Here is a 13,752-nt window from a genome sequence, read left to right on the forward strand (position 1 = left end):
AGTGCTCCCAACCCCTGCTTTGTAAGGGTCAACTGTACGTCATAAATTCAAACACTCTAATAGGATATTCTTCCCTCAGTTTGGTACCTTCATACCATTCCTATACACTAGTATGAAATAAATTGGGAAAATATTAAAACTCTTTGATATGTAAATCTTATATTCTCAGCTTTGACTTAATGTCTCCTGAGTATGTTGGGAGCTTCAGAAAAAAAGAAAAAGAAAAAGAAACAACTAAGGATGAGGGATAAGGAGTTTTTATTTACCTTGAAAGGTAACTTCCTCAGGTGAAGTCATTAAAGTGTCCTCAAACAAGTTAGGAGCAGCCTCGTCATACAGGCAAAGAGGAGCTTCTTTGGCTGGCAAACTCTCCAGGAGAGTCAGAGGTTCAGGGTAATTTGAGTCATCAAAACCTTCAGGTATATCCTCATTTCTATTATTTTCTGATCAAAGTTTAAATTCCTCATTATATATCTACAGAGATGAACTCAGTTGTTGTAATATATCAACTGACAGAATCAATGTTTGCTCTAGAAATTACAGCTTAGTCATTGATAGCTCTTGGTTTCACTCCATTGTTTAGGCAAAGGATTAACAAATATGAATCTGTAATTCTCCGTGAGGTTTCTAGAATGATTAGAAGAGATGATCCAACACAACTGTAAGTGAATTTCTGAAACTCTTCATTCTGTCTAGGGTTTTATATCATCAAAAGACTTGCCTTCAGTGGGTACTTTATTTTAGGTGATCACAGGTGATATTAACTATTTTAAACCAAGTACCATGAGAATCCTGAGTCCCTTCTTTTCATATTAGTTTGATATTCACTGCCTAGCCACAGCCAACCCTTCCCCCACCTCGTGCACACACAAGCACTTATTTTATTTTTCCCAGAAGGATTTCTGTTTTGAGTTGAAATTACATCTCCTACACTGTATCTTTGTTTCTTCTTGCATGTTCCAATACAGTTAGAATTAGTTTAGAAATGCATCAAAAGTTTTCACTTTGAAAACTCTAATGAACAGACAAAAAGTGTTTGTAGATATTCTTGAGATGACACATATTTACATGAGCAGGTATACCTGAAATTTTCTCTGTCCTGATAGATTTCCAGTGGAATTTTCACAAACAAGTAATGTACTCAAGGGATTACATCCCCAAAGCCCCCGAATCTCATAAATATAGCCTTGCTTTACAATGTGTTTTTGACATTTGTCCTTATCATTGAGGTACAAACATCTGCAGGTAATAATTTTCCTTTTCTATTGATACAATAATATTTGTTTTTCATTTTTGTATTAGAGCTTAAGATTTGGGTTACTTCAAGGAAATAATCCTTTCTTAAGTCCACTTATTTCTATGAGCAGTACTTTGTATTATTATATACATCATCTTATTTAACACAAGATCATGTGAAGTATTTTTTAAAGAAACAAATACATAATGAAGGGTTGAAAACTTATATAAATTGTCTAAGATTTCATAGATAATCAGTGGTAAAGCTAGAATCTGATTCCAGACCTATATGGCTGCAAAGCTCATGGCATATCTTTACAATGCTTTGGTCCATGCCATCACTGACATTCAAAATAGGCTCTGATTTCCCCCACTACCCCTCCTCCACAGTTTTGGGAGTAGCCTTCATTACCTTTTTTGTTCATTCAGCGGTTAAACACAACATAATAATATCTATCCATTATTTCTTCAAATTATCTTCTTTACTTGGTCTTTGAACATTAACTCCATTCTACTGGAGTTAAGAAAGGTTATTTTCAAGTCTCCTTATTTTCTATTGAATGAAGAGGTCCTGCTTCCATCTCTCTTCAACTCCTGAAGCCTTTTTCCTATGTTTCTTATACTTAACGATTATCAACAAAATCTCATGTCTTCAGTATCTCTTTAGAGTATTCCACTCTCTTCATTCTTCTTTTCTATAGATATTAATGCTTTGCTAACCCTGAGGACATTTTTTTTTTCTCTACAGTCTTCTCAAGAGACACATGCTTTTTCTCTTACTCTTAATACCCCTGGGCCTGGTAGAGGCTGGTATTCCTTCTCCACTGGCACTTGCAGACATTGTTTCTCTTTGGACTACAAACGCTTATAGTTGAGTTTACATCATCAGCCTCTATAACCAATCCTCCTTATCCTCCTTCACCTTTTTGCAATCACCTACTAACTAGCATTATGTTTCCTCATCTTTGGAAAGTTTTTGGCTTTGGCTTGCTCTATCTCTCTTAATGGTATCCCTGTCACAATTCCTGATGGACAAGAATTGTGATTTTAATATCTTCATAGAGAAGATCCTTTGAACATTATGGCCCCTTAGTTTCTTGATTTCCCCTCCAAAGATCTTCTTTTTCTCCCTACTGTATCCAGTCACTCCATTGTCAGATTTACTAGGCAGTGGCATTTGCCAATAACTGCAGCTTTGGATCTCATTTAAGCATCTCAAACTGTAACTATCACCATCTCCTGTCTTTCTAGCTCATTCTCTTTAGTAGAATAATGAAAGCATTTCCCTGGGGGCCTGACATTTTTTTGTTGGCTTTACCCATTTCATGTACTCATTCATCTTAAATGCTCTGCTTAAATAATGGTGGTTTCACTCTCTACTTGCATCTGCTCTCAAATGTCATACCTATCTCTTTTATTGCTCTCCAAAAGAAATCCTAGTTAAATTTGATTTCTTACCTACCAAGGACCCCTAATAGTCCAGTTGAACACATGACCACATCAATTTTCTGTATCAGGGCACTGAGTACATATATCATCTGCCTCACAGAGTTGCCATTACCTTGTAGCCCTTTATTTATATGAATTACTAGATTTCAAAGTCATCCTTTTAAGAGTAAAGATATTACCTATATTATTAATGTATTAATGTAATTGAAAAATTCTTTGAACATATAAATGAACCAAATATACGTTCTGATATTCTATGTTCTTCTTTAGAAAGTATAGAAAATATTTGTGTTTTATCAATGTGGTAATGAGTTAGAAGGCTCCAGGAATGAAATTTGACTTCAGCTCAGTTGTAAGAAAGACCTTTAACCTAAAATTAGTTACCAAACTTCTGTAGATCTCAGTTTCTAACTTTATAAAATGAGAGAGATGGAATGGATGGGGCTGCATTTTGAAGCTTAGCATTCTGTGATGGTGAAAAAGCTCTCATGCTTTTCTTGCTTTTTCATGTTTCCCCCCCCCCCCCACCCCCCCAAACAAGTTGATAAGGGAAAGAGTTTCTTAGAAGCTGACCTAAGGTGTGATTTTTCACAGACAGGTGCTATTCACATGGGGCTAGATACCTGTGGGAAGTAGGAAGCTGGAACCTTTTTGCCAACAGCCATTGCCCCAGGTTATGCAAAGTCTCAGGCACTTGTGGAATCTTTCTGGAGTAATCTGATCAATGTGTCTGGTTCCCTTTACCTGGATTGACTCACTATCATGAATCAGATAACTTGATCCTAACATGATACCATCTCCTTTTCCAAAACTCAGTCTCTCCAGGTTGATTTGATCATGGTTTGAGCACCTTGTTCTACATCCTGCCTCTGTCCAAACTTCCTGGATATTTGTTGTGCTTGAAAACTGTGATACCTGTTTAAATTCAGTTGCTCATCCTCTTTCATACAAGAAGTGATACCTCATATATTTTGAACAGTTGTTCTTTTCCATGGGTCCTGGCCCATTCCAGCATTTCTACTCCCTTTCATCATGTCTATGGCTTAGAAGATATAGTTATTGGGTCGCTAATACTGTCTGGTGGCCATCTCTAGGATGTGCTCATGTGAATCATTCCTCATGGACCACCTAAACCAACTACACAATGCAAATGTGACTTGAATGTGTTAAGTTAAAAAACCAGATTTTTCTGAGTATTCCTGGCCTTATATCAATGAACATCTATATTTTCAAGTTCTATGCAAGGTATCATGTGTGAAAACATTTCCCCCAAATATTTACATGTGAGTATATATGTTGGTACTTTCTTATATAGCTATTGTAAAACTAAGTATGCAGAGTATAGTATTTTCTTCTAATATCCACTTGTTTTTCTTTCAGTGGGCACCATTCTCAGTATAGATGGGGACTGGAAACTATACAACTGTGACAGAGTTCATTATTTTGGGGTTAGTGGAGAATACTACAGTTTGTGCCATTTTATTTATTGTGTTTTTGGGAATCTATCTGGTTACCTTAATGGGTAATATCAGCATAATCATGTTATTCAGAAGCAGCCCTCAGCTTCACACCCCAATGTACCTTTTCCTCTGCCATTTGGCCTTTGTGGACATTGGATACTCCTCATCAGTCACACCTGTCATGCTCATGGGCTTCCTCAGGGAAGGAACTTCTATCCATGTTGCTGGTTGTGTTGCTCAGCTCTGTTCTGTGGTCACATTTGGGACAGCTGAGTGCTTCCTGCTGGCTGCCATGGCCTATGACCGCTATGTGGCCATCTGCCTGCCCCTGCTCTACTCCACCCACATGTCCCCCAGAATCTGCATTCTCTTAGTGGGGGCTTCCTATCTAGGTGGGTGTGTGAATGCTTGGACATTCACTGGCTGTTTGTTAAGCCTGTCCTTCTGTGGATCAAATAAAGTCAATCATTTTTTCTGTGATTATTCACCACTTTTGAAACTTTCTTGTTCTCATGATTTTACTTCTAAAATAATTCCAGCCATCTCTTCTGGCTCAATTATTGTAGTCACTGTGTTTATCATTGCTCTCTCTTACATCTACATCCTTTTCTCAATCCTGAAGATGCGTTCCACTGAGAGGCGGCACAAAGCCTTCTCCACCTGCACATCCCACCTCACAGCAGTTACTCTGTTCTATGGGACCATCACATTCATTTATGTGATGCCCAAGTCCAGCTACTCAGCTGAACAAAACAAAGTGGTGTCTGTGTTCTACACAGTCATAATCCCCATGTTGAACCCCCTCATCTACAGTCTCAGAAACAAGGAGGTTAAAGAGGCCATGAGAAAATTAATGGCTAGAACACATTGGTAGTCCTAAAACAATCTAATTTTTAATAATAAACATTGTGTAATGAAGACTTCTCCTGCAGATGAATAAATCATATACTGAGTAAATTTCAGTGTATATTCATAGTATTTGAGACTCACAAATTTTATTCTAAGAAAAAAATTCAGTGTAAAAAAAATAAATGTGCATTCATCAGTATAGGAATATTAGCCAAAAAAAAAAAAAAAGTTTTATTCTTACTTTACCCACCATTTTTCGCCCCTACAAGTACTGCTGCTGCTGCTGCTAAGTCGCTTCAGTCGTGTCTGACTCTGTGCGACCCCATAGACGGCAGCCCACCAGGCTCCCCCATCCCTGAGATTCTCCAGGCAAGAACACTGGAATGGGTTGCCATTTCCTTCTCCAATGCATGAAAGTGAGAAGTGAAAGTGAAGTCGCTCATTCGTGTCCAACTCTTCGCGACCCCGTGGACTGCAGCCTACCAGGCTCCTCCATCCCTGGGATTTTCCAGGCAAGAGTACTGGAGTGGGGTGCCATTGCCTTCCCCCGCTACAAGTACAAATCTTTTCAAATAAATTCTGTGCTCTTTGAATGTAGTCTTTGGAAATAACTGCTGGAAGCACCTGAAACTCCTTGAGTGGGAAATAAAGAGCAGTGTTGCCATCCATAATCTTGTCATCTGATAGAGATGGTGCCCATGATGTACAGATAATCTAAGGACTGAAATCAGTGATGCTGGTAGTTGTAAAGCTTCTGCTGCTTTGTGATCTGAGCAACAGGATTCTCCCCACAATACCTCAGCAGGTGAGTCTCAGCAAGCTAACTCAGAGGATATCTGAAGGCTCCATTTAGCTTAGCTCCTCCCTTTCAGGGATGCATTCTCAAAAATATGTTTAAGAGTTTCCAGAAGAAAGACTACTGGGGGCTAATTGACATGACCTGGCTCCTTTCTAGGTCAGAAAGTAAGGTTTCTTTTTTTTTTAAGGTTGTTTCAGTCTTGTCAAATGTATGCTGCATACTCCTATAAGGTGTGTTAAACCATTCTTTCCCTCCTAGTCTTGTTGACTCTTATACTGAAATTCTCAGATTTCTTGCACATAATTTCATTGGAACTTCTGGATTAGCCCATAAAATGCTCTGTTTAAACCAGATGGTTTCCCTTATAGAATTTTAAATTATTTGTATTTTTATAGACCTCTTTGTGTTTCTTCTCCCAGTTGTTTTATTCTATGTGGATATTTTTAAATAAAAAGGGATAATATTTTTAAGGATCTTATTTTTCCTTTAATAAATATAAATACCAGACTAATCTTAATACAAGTTATATCATGTGATCTTTCTATTTAGTCATAATCAATGTTTCCACTGTCCACTACATTAAGTCCAGAGTGAGATTAGCTTCATGGTAGTGTGAGACATCTCTCCTTTTTGTCCTCCCCTCTTTAAACAACTAATCAGGCATCCATACATCAACAAAGTGCCTCAGTGGGTGTTATGGGATCCAGAACCATACAGCAAGGGATCCAGGAGGAATCTTGACCACCTATGCATCTAGTGATAGTCAGAAAGACCCCAGTATGGGCCTCAAAACCAGCAGAAGTCAGTGAATTTGCCTCAATTCTTCTTGGCCCCTGCCGAGGGAAACCTGGAGAGTGCAGACTTGGGCAGAAACCTATGGATCAGCGAGACTGTAGAAATGTAGCTTTCCAGGTGAGGGATTCCTGCATGCAGCTGGAGAAAAATAATAGTAATGTGAGTTTGGGTGCAGTGAAGGCTACAGCTTTGCCAGTACAGCTGTTTCCCCAAGGCAACAGTGCCTGGGGTGGAACTAGCAAGCAGTGTCCAATCCTACACAGGAAAAGGATAGCACTGAGTGAGTGCTTGTCTTCCCTGGCATTTCAAGACACTGCTGGAGAAGTCCATCTAAAAAAGTGTTACTGAGGCAATACCTCCATGACTGGGGTAGGGAGAAGATCAGAAAAGAAGCAGATAAGAATGTTAAAGGACACTGCTGAGTCACTTCAGTCGTGTCTGACTCTGTGCGACCCCATAGACGGCAGCCCACCAGGCTCCCCCGTCCCTGGGATTCTCCAGGCAAGAACACTGGAGTGGGTTGCCATTTCCTTCTCCAATGCATGAAAGTGAAAAGTGAAAGTGAAGTCACTCAGTCATGTCCGACTCCTAGCGACCCCATGGACTGCAGCCCACCAGGCTCCTCCATCCATGGCATTTTCCAGGCAAGAGTACTGGAGTGGGGTGCCATTGCCTTCTCCGTAAAGGACACTAAAGGGATGAAATTAAAGCTGACTGTATTCAGTAATTAAGCAAGAAGTCTACAAGCCTCTGGGAACAGGTATATCCATACAAGTTCAGGGAAAAATCCCAGATATTATAGGAAATGCAAAACCATCACTGTAATATTACAAGGCACATGAAGACTGAAGGAAGTATGTCATCACCAAAAGAATAATAATAGCCTTCCAGTAACTGAACTCAATGGCACAAAATACTGAAATCTGACAAAGAATTTGAAAATACCTGTCTTGGGGAAACTCAACAAGCTATTAAAAAACACAGAAAGACAATATATGAAAAATGAGTCATTTAACAAAGACATAGAAATTATATAAAAAAGAATCCAACAGAAATTCTGGAGTGAAGAATTCAATAAATGAAATGAAAAATGCTATAGAGGACATCAGGCATCTATAGTAGAGTAGACCAAATGGGAGACAGAATAAGTGATCTAGCTAGTAGGAACTTTGAAAGAATCCATCCAGAGGTGAAGAAAGAAAAAAGCATGACATAGAACAAAGAAAGATGATGTGATCTTTGGGATGCCATCAAATGTACAAATATTAGAATAATTGCAGTTCCAAAAGGAGAGAAGAAGGAAAAGAGGGGAAAGAAGGTTTATTTTAAAATATAATAGCTGCAGGCCAATATCACTGATGAACATAGATGCAAAAATCCTTAACAAAATTCTAGCAAACAGAATTCAGCAACATATTAAAAAGATCATACATCATGACCAAGTGGGCTTTATCCCAGGGATGCAAGGATTCTTCAATATCTGCAAATCAATCAACATAATACACCACATTAACAAATTGAAAAATAAAAACCATATGATTATCTCAATAGATGCAGAGAAAGCCTTTGACAAAATTCAACATGCATTTAGGATAAAAACCCTCCAGAAAGCAGGAATAGAAGGAACATACTACAACATAATTAAAGCTATATGTGACAAACCCACAGCAAACATTATCCTCAATGGTGAAAAATTGAAAGCATTTCCCCTAAAGTCAGGAACAAGGCAAGGGTGCCCAGTCTCACCACTACTATTCAAAATAGTTTTGGAAATTTTGGCCACAGCAATCAGAGCAGCAAAGGAAAGAAAAGGAATCCAGATTGGAAAAGAAGAAGTAAAACTCTCACTGTTTGCAGATGACACGATCCTATTCATAGAGAGCCCTAAAGACTCTACCAGAAAATTACTAGAGCTAATCAATGAATATAGTAAAGTTGCAGGATATAAAATCAACACACAGAAATCCCTTGTATTCCTATACACTAACAATGAGAAAACAGAGAAATTAAGGAAACAATTCCATTCACCATTGCAACGAAAAGATTAAAATACTTAGGCATATATCTACCTAAAGAAACAAAAGACTTATATATATAAAACTATAAAACACTGGTGAAAGAAATCTAAGAGGACACAAATAGATGGAGAAATATAACGTGTTCATGGATCAGAAGAATCAATACTGTGAAAATTAGTATACTACCCAAAGCAATTTATAGATTCAACGCAATCCCTATCAAGCTACCAATGGTATTTTTCACAGAACTAGAACAAATAATTTCACAATTTGTATGGAAATACAAAAAAACCTCGAATAGCCAAAGCAATCTTGAGAAAGAAGAATGGAACTGGAGGAATCAATCTGCCTGACTTCAGGCTCTACTACAAAGCCACAGTCATTAAGACAGTATGGTACTGGCACAAAGACAGAAATATAGATCAATGGAACAAAATAGGAAGCCCAGAGATACATCGATGCACCTATGGACACCTTATCTTTGACAATGGAGGCAAACTGGTCAACCACTTATAAAAGAATGAAACTAGAACACTTTCTAACACCATACACAAAAATAAACTCAAAATGGATTAAAGATCTAAATGTAAGACCAGAAACTATAAAACTCCTAGAGGAAAACATAGGCAAAACACTCTCTGACATAAGTCACATCAGGATCCTCTATGACCCACCTCCCAGAATATTGGAAATAAAAGCAAAAATAAACAAATGGGACCTAATTAAAATTAAAAGCTTCTGCACAACAAAGGAAACTATTAGCAAGGTGAAAAGACAGCCTTCAGAATGGGAGAAAATAATAGCAAATGAAGCAACAGACAAAGAATTAATCTCAAAAATATACAAGCAACTCCTGCAGCTCAATTCCAGAAAAATAAAAGACCCAATCAAAAAGTGAGCCAAAGAACTAAACAGACATTTCTCCAAAGAAGATATACAGATGGCTAACAAACACATGAAAAGATGTTCAACATCACTCATTATTAGAGAAATGCAAATCAAACCCACAATGAGGTACCATTTCACACCAGTCAGAATGGCTGCTATCCAAAAGTCTACAAGCAATAAATGCTGGAGAGGGTGTGGAGAAAAGGGAACCCTCTTACACTGTTGGTGGGAATGCAAACGAGTATAGCCACTATGGAGAACAGTGTGGAGATTCCTTAAAAAACTGGAAATAGAACTGCCATATGACCCAGCAATCCCACTGCTGGGCATACACACCAAGGAAACCAGAAGGGAAAGAGACACGTGTACCCCAATGTTAATTGCAGCACTGTTTATAATAGCCAGGACATGGAAGCAACCTAGATGCCCATCAGCAGACGAATGGATAAGAAAGTTGTGGTACACATACACAATAGAATATTACTCAGCCATTAAAAAGAATATATTTGAATCAGTTCTAATGAGTTGGATGAAACTGGAGGCTATTATACAGAGTGAAGTAAGACAGAAAGAAAGACACCAATACAGTATACGAACGCATATATATGGAATTTAGAAAGATGGTAATGATAACCCTGTATGCGAGATAGCAAAAGAGACACTGATATATAGAACAGTCTTTTGGACTCTGTGGGAGAGGGAGAGGGTGGGATGGTTTGGGAGAATGGCATTGAAACATGTATATTATCATATGTTAAATGAATCACTAGTCCAGGTTTGATGCATGATACAGGGTGCTCATGGCTGGAGCACTGGGATGACCCAGAGGGATGGGATGGGGAGGGAGGTAGGAGGGGGGTTCAGGATGGGGAACACATGTACACCCGTGGTGGATTCATGTTTATGTATGGCAAAATCAATACAATATTGTAAAGTAATAAATAAATAAATAAATAAATAAAATAATAAATTAAAAAAAATAAAATATAATAGTTAAGAATGTGCCAAACCTGAGGAGAGATATAGACATCCAATTTCACGAAGCTAATAGAGTACCCTATTATCTCAATGCAAAAACACCTTGTACAAGGCATGTTGTAATGAAACAGTCAAAAATCAAAGATAAAGAGAATACTAAAAACAACCAGAGAAAAAGATCGTAACCTTCAAAGGAACCCTCATCCCAGTAGATTTCTCAGCAGAAACCCTACAATCCAGGAAAGGATGGAATGATATATTCAAAGTGTTGAAAAAATTGCCAGTCAGGAATACTCTATTTACTAAAGTTATCCTTCAGAAATGGAGAGATAATTTCCCAGACAAACGAAAGCTGAGGGAGTTCCTAACCACTACATCTGCTTTGCAAGAAATGCCGAAAGGAATTCAAGCTAAAATGAGAAAGTATCAGTTAGTGACTTGAAAACATATGAAAATATAAAACAAGCTGGTAAAGGTAAACAGTCATATTTAGAAAACTCCAACTATAATATGATAGTGTGTTAACCACTCAGCTATAGGATAAAGATTAAAGGAAAAGATTATTAAAAATAAATCTAGCATTATAATTTGTTAGTGAATACACAATATAAAAATAGGTAAAATGTAACATCAAAAATATAAAAGTAGGGAATAAAATATAAATATATAAATATAAATAAAATATAAAAGTAGGTGGAACTTATGAATGTGAAAAAGTTATCAGCTTAAAATGGATTGTATATAAGCTCCATGATAATCTAAAAAACAGAAACTTAGAGTAGGTTAACAAAAGATAGAGAAAGGGAAAACAGAGCATGGAAAAGCACCATGGAAAAGCACCAGTTTATAAGGATAAGCAGAAACAAAGGAAAAAAGAAACAACTGAATTACAAGAGTGCCCATCAGCAATTAATAAGAGAACATTACCAAGTCCTTAAATGTTAATAATTACTCTAAATGTAAATGAGTTGAATTCATCAACAAAAGGCACAGAGTGACTAGATGGATTAAAAAAAAAAATAACAGGCAAGTACATGCCGCCTGTAAGAGACTCACTACAGATGTAACGACATGCGTAGGCTCAAAATGATGGGATGAAAAAGATATTCCACGCAAGAGGAAACCAAAAGGAAGCAGGTGTAGCTCTGCTTCTATCAGACAAAATAGATTTTAAGCCAAAAATAATAACAAGATGCAAAGAAGGTCACTATATAATGATAATGCAATGAATTAGTGAAGAAGATTTTATAATTATAAGTATATATGGAACACCTAAATATATTCACTTCAGTTCAGTTTAATTCTGTCGCTCAGTCGTATCTAACTCTTTACGACCCCATGAATTGCAGCACGCCAGGCCTCCCTGTCCATTACCAGCTCCCGGAGTTTACCCAAATTCATATCCATTGAGTTGGTGATGCCATCCAGCCATCTCATCCTCTGTCATCCCTTTTTCCTCCTGCCCCCAGTCCCTCCCAGCATCAGGGTAAATATATTAAGCAAGTGCTAACAGATCTGAAGGAAGAAACAGGCAACAATACAAGACTAGGACAAGATCAATTCTCCATTTTAAGCAATGGATGGATCATTCACACAGAGTATCAGAAAGGAAACAGTGGACTTGAACCATATGTTAGATCAAGCAGACATATATAGACTAAGACATATATAGAAATTGGAGAAGGAAATGGCAACCCACTCCAGTATTCTTGCTTAGAGAATCCCATGGACAGAGGAGCCTGGCAGGCTACAGTCCATGGGGTCACAAGAGTTGGATATGGCTTAGCAACTATATCATCATCATCATATAGAACATACCATTCTATGGAAGCAGAATAACATTCTTCTTAAATGCACAGAGTATTTTCTAGGATAGATAATTTGGTGGGAATAGTCTTATCTATCCTAGATCTATCAGTTCTGAAGGGAGAAACAGGCTCTGGCATTGCAAGCAGATTTACTGCTGAGCCTCCAAGGAAGCGCCTGTACCATCTAGTCTGCGATTAATTCTTTCTAGTGTTTTTTTTTTTTTCCTTTCAGCTATTGTATTTTCAACTCTGATCAGTTCTTTTTATATTTTCTAGTTCTTTGTTGAAATTCTCAGTATGCTTCTCCATTCTTTTCTAAGTTCAGTGATCATTTTAATGACCATTGCTTTGAACTCTTTATTAGGTAAATTACTTATCTCCATTTTATTAGGGTTTTTTTTTTCCCCCTTGAGGTCTTATCTCATACCTTCCCTTGGCATCTCTAATTTTCTTGAAGAGCTCTCTAGTCTTTCCTGTTCTATGTTGGGTGGTCTGAAATACCAGACCTGTATGCAGGTCTCCTGCGAAACCTGTATCTACCTCAAGAAGCAACAGTTAGAACCAGACATGAAACAACAGACTGGTTCAAAATAGGGAAAGGAGTACATCAAGGCTGTATATTGTCATACTGTTTATGTAACTTCTATGCAGAGTACATCATGAGAAATAATGGGCTGGATGAAGCTCAAGCTGGAATCAAGATTTCTGGGAGAAATATTAATAACATCAGATATGCAGGTGACACCACCCTAATGGCAGAAGTGAAGAGGAATTAAAGAGCCTCTTGATGAAGGTGAAAGAGGAGAGTGAAAAAGCTGGCTTAAAACTCAAAATTCAAAAAACTAGGATAATGGCATCTGGTGCCATCACTTCATGGCAAATAGATGGGGAAACAATGGAAACAGTGACAGACTTTATTTTCTTATGCTCCAAAATCACTTTGGAAAGTGACTTCAGCCATGAAATTAAATTAAGATGCTTAATCCTTGGAAGAAAAGCTATGACAAACCTAGACAGTGTATTAAAAAGTAGAGACATTACTTTGCTGACAAAGCTATGGTTTTTCCAGTAGTCATGTACAGATTTGAGAGCTGGACAATAAAAAAGGCTGAGCACTGAAGAATTGATGCCTTCGAATTGTGGTGCTGGAGAAGACTCTTGAGAGTCCCTTGGACTGCAAGGAGATCAAACAAGTCAATCCTAAAGGAAATCAACCCTGAATATTCATTAGAAGGACTCTTGCTGAAGTTGAAGCTCCAATACTTTGGCCACTGATGCGAATAGATGACTCATTGGAAAAGACCCTGATGCTGGGACAGATTGAAAGCAAGAGGAGAAGGGGATGACAGAGGATAAGATAGTTGGATGGCACCACTGGCTCAAAGGACATGAGATTGAGCAGACTCTTGGAGATAGTGAAGGATAGGGAAGGCTGGCATGCTGCAGTCCATGGGGCCGCAGAGAGTCGAGCA

At 37.9% G+C, this 13,752-nt stretch overlaps 1 protein-coding gene and 1 long non-coding RNA gene across 2 annotated transcripts; both read left to right on the top strand.

Annotated features, from left to right (window-relative positions):
- Positions 1–333: 333 nt before the first annotated feature.
- LOC129628113 (uncharacterized) lies at positions 334–6,236 on the top strand. The gene is made up of 3 exons (XR_008702728.1): positions 334–419; positions 584–661; positions 5,264–6,236. It is a non-coding gene; the product is annotated as an uncharacterized LOC129628113 (long non-coding RNA).
- LOC129628112 (olfactory receptor 508-like) lies at positions 4,082–5,019 on the top strand. The gene has a single exon (XM_055547545.1). It carries the CDS (start codon positions 4,087–4,089, stop codon positions 5,017–5,019), a length of 933 nt encoding a protein of 310 aa, XP_055403520.1. The 5' UTR covers positions 4,082–4,086.
- Positions 6,237–13,752: the final 7,516 nt, after the last annotated feature.

The sequence above is a fragment of the Bubalus kerabau genome, chromosome 15 (genome assembly GCF_029407905.1).
Source record: "Bubalus kerabau isolate K-KA32 ecotype Philippines breed swamp buffalo chromosome 15, PCC_UOA_SB_1v2, whole genome shotgun sequence".
In the NCBI taxonomy this organism is placed as follows: Eukaryota; Metazoa; Chordata; class Mammalia; order Artiodactyla; family Bovidae; genus Bubalus; species Bubalus kerabau.